At 34.7% G+C, this 8,432-nt stretch overlaps 1 protein-coding gene across 1 annotated transcript in view; it reads left to right on the top strand.

Moving 5' to 3' along the window:
- Window positions 1–6,808, top strand: part of LOC107737276 (zinc finger protein basonuclin-2-like) — a 169,096-nt gene extending 162,288 nt beyond the window's left edge. The window contains exons 3-4 of the mRNA XM_016548770.1: window positions 4,748–4,850; window positions 6,555–6,808. Coding sequence (XP_016404256.1) covers window positions 4,748–4,850; window positions 6,555–6,799 — 348 coding nt within the window. The 3' untranslated portion in view covers window positions 6,800–6,808. The remainder of the gene's footprint in view (window positions 1–4,747; window positions 4,851–6,554) is intronic.
- The last annotated feature ends 1,624 nt before the right edge of the window (window positions 6,809–8,432 follow it).

Below are 8,432 nucleotides of genomic sequence, written 5' to 3'. Positions count from 1 at the left end.
ACATACCCCCATCGCCCCTCGCAGGCCGGGGGGTACTCACGAGATTCCGAGACTGCGCTCTCCTCCCCCCTCCGGGGGAGCCGATTCCCTGGGGGTAAGGACAGACAGACAAGGCGAGAGAAAAGGAGACGGAAGGATGAGGAGAGACAGATACGAGAGAGGGGAGAGAAGAAAATAATTGTTTATATATATAAACAAAACTTAAAACCACCATCACAGATAAGAGAAAAACAAGTAGAGATCACAAGTGGTGCTGGATTCTTTTTTCACATTTTTGTACTCAAGTCAATAGCACACTGTTTCTCTAAAATAATAAAACAGTTGGCAATGCAATCCCATTGAGTAAAGCATGGAAGTGCCAAAGCCTGGAGAAAATGTATGTATTTATTTATTTATTTATGTGTCACATGTATAAATTGACACAATGATGATCATCAACTCAATTATTTTATTTTATTTTATTTTTGGAAAATTATGTTAGGCATTGTTAAAAATATAAAATACTTAATGGGAAAGAGTGTAAGTCAAGGAGTTTCATGAAAACAAATTAATGAGGGGAAAATAGGTGGAAAAAGAGTATCAGACTTGACTAATGTGATCTCTGTAGTATTCTGAATTAACATTGATTCACATAGTGCTGTCATACAAACTGTAAACCCTTTTACACATGAACCATTCAAAATGTTTACGAATCATTTTATGCTAATAGAATATTCAATAAATAAATTAATATAATTATAATTATTTATTAAATTAAGTAAATCTTTTTTAATGCCATCACATTTAATTGAACACATTTGATATTAAACATCATCAGCTGCTCTACTCGGAGTGTTAAAAGATTTGAACATCTCTAAAGTTGCACATGCCTAAAAGGGTTCACATTTTTGATGCTGTCAGTATGTTGATATTGTATTTTTCAGTGTCAATCCAAATGCACAAAATTAATGTGTACACTTTACAAATGAATATGCACTTCACACATGGATACACATATAAATATTATGCTGGTCTTGAATGCGTACAGCATAATCTCAATAAAATCAAATTTTTTTTTTTTAGAAAGTCTAATTTAGAAAGTCCAATAATGCCTATCATGGTGCACTGCCTTTCTTTATTTGTCACATTTTTTCCTGCCTTGCCTGTACATTTATGGCAGGATATTGACAACATTTTGGAAGCCAAGCCTTGAATAAGATCAAATCTTGTGGGTGGTAGAGAGGACGAGATGCTTTTAGTGTTTGCCAGTGACCTGATGTCAGCACAGTTGGTCTGTGAGGCGTGTGTGCTATTGTGTAAATGTAACAGACACAGGAATCAATAGAGATGACTGGAATAATGCTTTAAGATCTCAGCTACAGGTTTAGCCTATAATCATAGAATAGTTTGGGATCCATGCTGTTCCATGTTGTTGTGCATTAGTACCCTAAAAGAACATGCCATGTGATCTGTAGCTTCTATTGTTTTCAGCATATGTCATTAATATAAATATATAATACGAAAAATGCAATACTGACACTGCTGATATGTAAACTGACATCCTAATTGAGCTCGTAATTATGTAATTAAACAACATTAACGATCATATTAGTTGTCAGACCCCACATTTGATGTTTCCATTTTCCTTTTTCCATTTTTGATGTTTCCAGTGTTTTTGCATTGTTGTGTTTTTGAAGATTTTATGGTCCGTCCCCACATCCGGGGGGTTTACCCATCTGGGGTCCGCATACTCAGGTGTCCGGTTGCATTCCAAGTCAGGGGATTTTTGCTCTCTCTCTCTCTCTCTCTCTCTCTCTCTCTCTCTCTCTCTCTCATTTATCATGGCTTATGTGATAAATGACTGTGATACAATAGGCCTCATTCTTCAATGAATCATACATGTTTTGACCAAATGTCCATAAGTCAGCCTGGCTTGTAAACTGATGTCATAGCAGCAGAGATTTTGTTTAAATGATTAAGGTGGCAATAAATGGTGATAGATTCATTCTGATCTGATTCATAAATTACTCTCTTTATAAATGGGACCATTGAATCATTGATTTGATTAATTTTATGAAGTCTTGAGTTGATAGACAAGAAAGAGAAAAAAATAAATAAATAATTGCTTCACCTGAATCATGACAAATTGAATGAACATTTCTGCTGTGGCTTCATAGGCAATATTTTCATTGGCAAAACTGAACAAAAACAGACAATACTGTGAACAAAATACAACACAATATTCACTTCTTATTTACTGAACTGTTGTTTAAAATCAGTATCACGTTTACACTGCTATTTTGGACAAAAACACTACTCGTGTGATATGCTGTTGCACTTGTTGCTCGTGTGAATTTTTTTGGTAATAAAACATTATAAATGATCAAAAGCATATTTCTAAATAATAATAACAACAACAAAAATAATAATAATAATAATAATAATGTACAAATATTTTGACAAAGGTCAGAACTCCTGTTATGATGTAGATTTTTGAGGTGCACTCTTGTCATAAATTAATCTATTACTTTTCCTACATAATTTTTAACAAAAACATTGGTGAAATATCTATTTAGGAGTCTTAGACCTTTCCAACGGTATATAGTTTGTCATGATTAGATTAGGATTTAATTGTAATATAGTGAATTAACTTAGGCGTCCCACAGAGGGGACGGGTGACAGTTAAAGGGTTAATTCAGAGTAATTTTTTCAGCTTTATCAGGGTTTTATTTCAATGAAAAAAAATCATTTTAAATAAACAATTTTAAAAACCCCAACAGAATAATGATTGACATTAAATAAACAAATCAGGCAGCTACTAAACAGAATTCAGTCTCTGTGCTATTAAAATCAGTATCACGTTTACACTGCTATTTTGGACAAAAACACTACTCGTGTGATATGCTGTTGCACTTGTTGCTCGTGTGAATTTTTTTGGTAATAAAACATTATAAATGATCAAAAGCATATTTCTAAATAATAATAACAACAACAAAAATAATAATAATAATAATAATAATGTACAAATAAAGTGAGTAGATTTCAACTGCTCAACCTTCAACATTTTGGTCATGTTGTTTCTGTCACATGACAAAAAAAAATGTTTTTTTGGGAAATGTTATGGGGTGCAGAAAAAAAAGTGAAAATTAAAAACAATGCATTAAAACAAGGACAGTTATAACAGAGACTGGTAAGCTTATCATGTTTTTTATTGTCATAAAGTAAGTGCACATTTAACGTTGTAGCCTGAGAGTGCAAGTGATTGATGTTAATATTAGTTTATTTCCGAGTATCTCTGTATGTTTGTGAATGGGCATTCTACTTACATTGGAGATAAAATGAGAAGTTTTTAACAGAGATACAAACTAGTCACCTTTTGCCATACATCACAGCCTTGAATTCAAAATAGGTAATTTGTGTGATTCATGTAGAAACGCATATAGAAACTCTTATCTACTTCATACTTCAGTACCAACAGTGCTGAACTTTAACAAACAAAGTCAAAAAGTGAATAGTGATTTTTAAATGTTATAATATAATAGTGATTATCGTATGTCTAAATATAAATCCAAATGCAAAACATGTGAAAAGAACTATATTAGGGAGTCAAAATCAATCAATCAATCAATCAATCAATCAATCAATCAATCAAAAAGTGTTCTACTGTCTGGGGTTGAACAGCCATCAGGGAGTTATAGCTAGTTATTGGACTTTAGGCCTCATCTTCTGTTAATGCAGATGAGCATGTTATGTCTTGCAGCATGCAGTCAAACTTGATATCAAAAACTACTAAATGTGTGAGTAAATTAACTTATCCAGATATAATTGGACAATTACAGAAGCTTAGTCATTAACCCTCACAGAAAATTTTCTGCAAGTCAGTGTTAGGGGATAGAATTTACAGGGGCATTATCTTGCATACCCCTCAGCAAACGTGCAGTTGCGCCCCTGATCTGTCACATGAACTATACTTACTCAGGGCATGAAAAATCACATAAAATGCAGTTATGTAATGTTGAAAAAGATAACAATCAGGAAGACAAAAAGTTTTTTTCTTTTTTTTTTTTAATTCAATTTCTGAGAGACCTTGACAGCAGAGGTGTGAGAAAACACAAACAGTGTGGCCTCCCCACCTTTCCTCTCTTCCTACCGGAGTCTTTTCAGTGGCAGAGTGATTAAGGAGATGTCTTATCACACAATGCCATTGTGTTGTCCTGCCAAGCTGGCTGTCTCTTTGGGACACTTAACCCCTCATCGCTAAAAGCTTTTGGGGTCAGCTCCGGTTCAGTCTCCACATCGAGTAATGGCGGCTTTTGTCAAAACAAAGGAAATTCAAATGGGGCAAAAGCAGGCCAGGTTTCAGGTGAGAGGAAGGAAGAGCTCATCTAAATGCCCCTACATGAATATGGCACAAGACAGAGAGCGGATGCCTTGTTAGCACAATGTCAATCAGCTTGACAGTGAGACAAGCATGACTGCATTAGTTTGAGACATAATTCACATTAATAAATGATGACATGTTTGAGTGAAAACCTTTTGGGGGGATATATATTAAAAATAATATTTCATCAAAGAATCTTCAACAAAAAGATTGCAAAGTTTAACAAAATAAATTTTAATTTGATAATTTGTCATACAAAATTAATAAATCAGAAAGGGCAAAGACTACATATAAATATAAAGACTGGTAATTGCAGCTATTGTTACCATTTAATGCGTAACAGTTTATGAATCTTTCAATTATGATTATTTGCTTGTTCATTTACAGGCCATCCGCTGTACTCTGGTAAACTGCACATGTGAGTGTTTCCAGCCTGGAAAAATCCACCTCCGGACATGTGACCAGTGCAAGCATGGATGGGTCGCGCATGGTGAGTGTCTTTCGGTGTAGGCCTATGTGTGTAAAAACAGCCTAGTCTCATTGCTCTGTTGCTCAGTACATAGGTACTTGTATGCAACATTTACAGGTGTGAAAACGTTTGAATAGAAGCACTACAATATGGATGTACAGCATTTAAAACATCAACATTATTACATTATATTGTAAATGTATTTATATAGTTAGTTTTGTACCATTTTATAGATATATTTTATTAAAAGATTTCTAAACTCTATCCTCAAACCTGAATATTTTCAACAATAAAAAACATAACAGGCAAAACTAAAGTGTACAGTGACTTTTATGACCATTTTATGGTGCGTTTGTGGTGTTATGGTCATGTTTGAAATGTAAATGAGTCAACTGTATTGAAAGTGATCACAAATACAATAGAATCGACAGAACTTAAAAGAAACTAAAAGAACTTAAAATAACTATATAAAATATAAGAACATTTTCATGACACTGTAGTGTCTATATAGGTTTTCATTAGGTGAAAAAAAATGAGGAACAGCTGTGATTTTAATTTAATATTAATTGTAATTATTTTTTTAATACAGTGAATTAGATACATTTCAGACATCTTTGCTACACATTTGCTATTATGTTTTTGTGTGTGCAGGGGGGGGGGAGTTATCGCTTCTCATAAAACTGCCTCTTTAGCCAGTCGATATTCTGTGACTCGCATATCCATCTTTATTCCCTCACTTTTCTCTGCATGCTTCTGTGTCTTCATTCGTGTAGCTTTTAATTCACTAATAACTGTCCTTTCACTTATTTCATTATACTGAAAATAAAAAGCATAAAAAGGTCAAAAATTTGCTTAAGTGCAAGTGAAAACATCAAATGAAAGGAGATGACAGTCAAAAAGCAGAGAGTTACGTAAGAAAAGAGAGAGGGAGAAACAGACAGTTGGTTTCATAGAGAGACAAAAGAAAACACCTGTTGGGTTGGGATGAAAGGAAAAGAGACAGGCCTAAAGGGACCATCACAGGGGCCCTTCGCCTAGTTTTAATTTCACTGTGAACTGTCAGCCGCTATCCTTCCTCCCTTCCTCTTCTTCTATTCTAACTCTTCTCTGCCATAGAGTTCTCATTTTGTCTGTAGTGTTGGCAGCCATTCTGACAAGTAGTTCTTCATTTTTTATTTTATTTTGTTCGTGTCTAGCAGGGTCTGTTGTCAGGCAAAAACCTAGTCAGCACAAAAATCAGTCTTGGACTGAGGGGAAAAAACAGGTGTCGTACAGATTCAGAGAGAGAGTTCAGAGAAGAAAGAGAAACAGATATTGATGCCACTCTCATTTCTTCATAGAAGTGTCATTATCTAAGTGTGCATTTCGTTCAGACAGAAAATCAGTCAAATTAAGAATGTCTGTGTCGACACAGTTCATAATTCAATAATATGCTTCAAATAAAAGACAATACACCACATTTATCTTATATGTTTATTATTCAACTGCAATGTGCATGGGTGTCTTGTTACAACCAGCTTTGTGTTACAAACTAGTAATTTAAAAGGAGTGATGTTAAAGTACACATTATGTAAGTAGAAGTGATGCAGTGTAATGCAAAGTGTGACCACATATTTAAATATAAGCCTTCTGGTTAAAGGATACTAAGTTAGAAAATCGTATATAGTATGTGTTTATCATTTAAGCAATAATACTAATTGTGTGTTGTTGTTTTTGTGATTATAGCTCTAGACAAGCTGAGCACACAGCATCTCTACCACCCGACGCAGGTGGAGATTGTACAGTCCAATGTGGTGTTTGACATTAGCAGTCTGATGCTGTATGGGACTCAGGCAGTACCTGTGAGGTTGAAGATCCTGCTGGACCGTCTGTTCAGCGTTCTCAAACAGGAAGAGGTTCTGCACATCCTCCATGGCCTGGGCTGGACCCTGAGAGACTATGTTAGAGGCTACATACTACAGGTAAATTAAAAACTAAAAGCAAAAAAAAGTATTAGGTAGATAACATATCTGACATAATAAAAAAAAAAACTTTAACATATTACTATAATCTTTAATTTTTAATATATGATATATAATAAGGTAAGCATTTTGCATATCTAAACATGAATATTAAAAGCTATGCATAAAATGATCCCTGAACAATGGATTTTTAGCTCTATGAATTTAAGAAAATATATAATTTAAAAAAATAATGCAGAGAAGAAAATGATAGAGATAAGAAAACTTTCATGGCTGCAGCCAATAGCAGACTATAGAACCACCATGATGCTTTCCCTCCCTCTCACTCCTTTAATTGGAATCAGACACATTTCTTAATCAAAGGTACAGGGCTTTTGGGTTCGCAACAAAACCAAAGTGTTTCTGTATGAATTAGTTAAGAGCAACTGAACATGTGCTTGTGGTTAGCCTTGTGTGTCCAACGCCAATAGCAGAGCGAGGCTTTGGTTTGGAGACCATGCCTAAGTGGAACAGCATGCTGAGCTCGAAGGCGGTTTTGAGGCCTTGTACGAGGAAATGGCTTCTGTGAGTAAATCTCTCCCTCTCCCACACTTTTTCTCTCATCATTTGACTGGAAGGAATTGTGGAAGGCTGCAGTTTTTTACAGTTCTACAATCATTTGTTGTGTGCGCAATGTCTGTTTGTGTTTCTCATTGCTTTCCCCCTGATGGCTTATCGGAAAATTCCCCAGACATTAAATATGACATGGCAAAATATTGACCACTGTATCTGATGTAGTCTGAAATCTAAGAATTAAATAATGTCTCTCTGCACAGTCCAGAATTTTTGTGGGTTTACAGTCAAGTAAGGACACTCGGTTGTCGTGTATAGTTCATAATATTGTTCCAGATGTTAGGTAGTAGGTGTAAAACTTTAGGCATTCTCTGCTCTTAGCATTGATATTAGTATCACTTTTGAAAATAATTCAGTTTGTATGTGATACTACTCTAATATAATTATAGTTCATTAAGTACTGCCCTTAGTCTATAAAAGACTGCTGAAATGATAGCTTTTGAATCTTGGCATTCACCCAATCTACCTTAATTACTAAAAAAAAATGCATACTCAAGTAAATAGTGCAAAATATTCAGCTTTTTAAAAACAAAATTTCTGCCATTGGCCAGACAAAATTTGCATTTATTCTTGTTTGTACCTTTCAAACCTGTTCGTTACAAAATGCAGGTAAGAGGTTTGATTCAGGACTGACAAAAAAAAAAAAGCAACTTCAACACTTAATCTTCTCTTCTCTTCTCTTCTCTTCTCTGTTCTATGCCTGTTCTTCTTTTTTGTCTTGTTTTCTTGTTATTTACCTGCTAGCTCTCCTCTCGACCTCATCTGTCTGTCAGTCTAGAGGCAAAGTGTTGAGCACTGTTAATCAGAGCCTTGACACATGATGTCACAACCCACAGAAGGTGCCAGCAGGAGCATGTGCGCAAGAATCTTAATTCTAAACTCATAAATATTTCATGCAAAAAATACAAGAAAGAGGTGTGGAAGAAAGAAAGAATGAGAATGTGAAAAGACACAAAGTTATTGTTTATGTATGCATTCATACACTAGTGCATTTGACTTTTAGGACACATTAATAATGGATCAGATACCA

This window comes from Sinocyclocheilus rhinocerous, unplaced genomic scaffold (assembly GCF_001515625.1).
Source record: "Sinocyclocheilus rhinocerous isolate Xijiao unplaced genomic scaffold, SAMN03320098_v1.1 scaffold2416, whole genome shotgun sequence".
NCBI lineage: Eukaryota > Metazoa > Chordata > Actinopteri > Cypriniformes > Cyprinidae > Sinocyclocheilus > Sinocyclocheilus rhinocerous.
The sequence above is the reverse complement of the archived record's forward strand: the minus strand, read 5'-3'. Positions and strand labels throughout refer to the sequence as shown.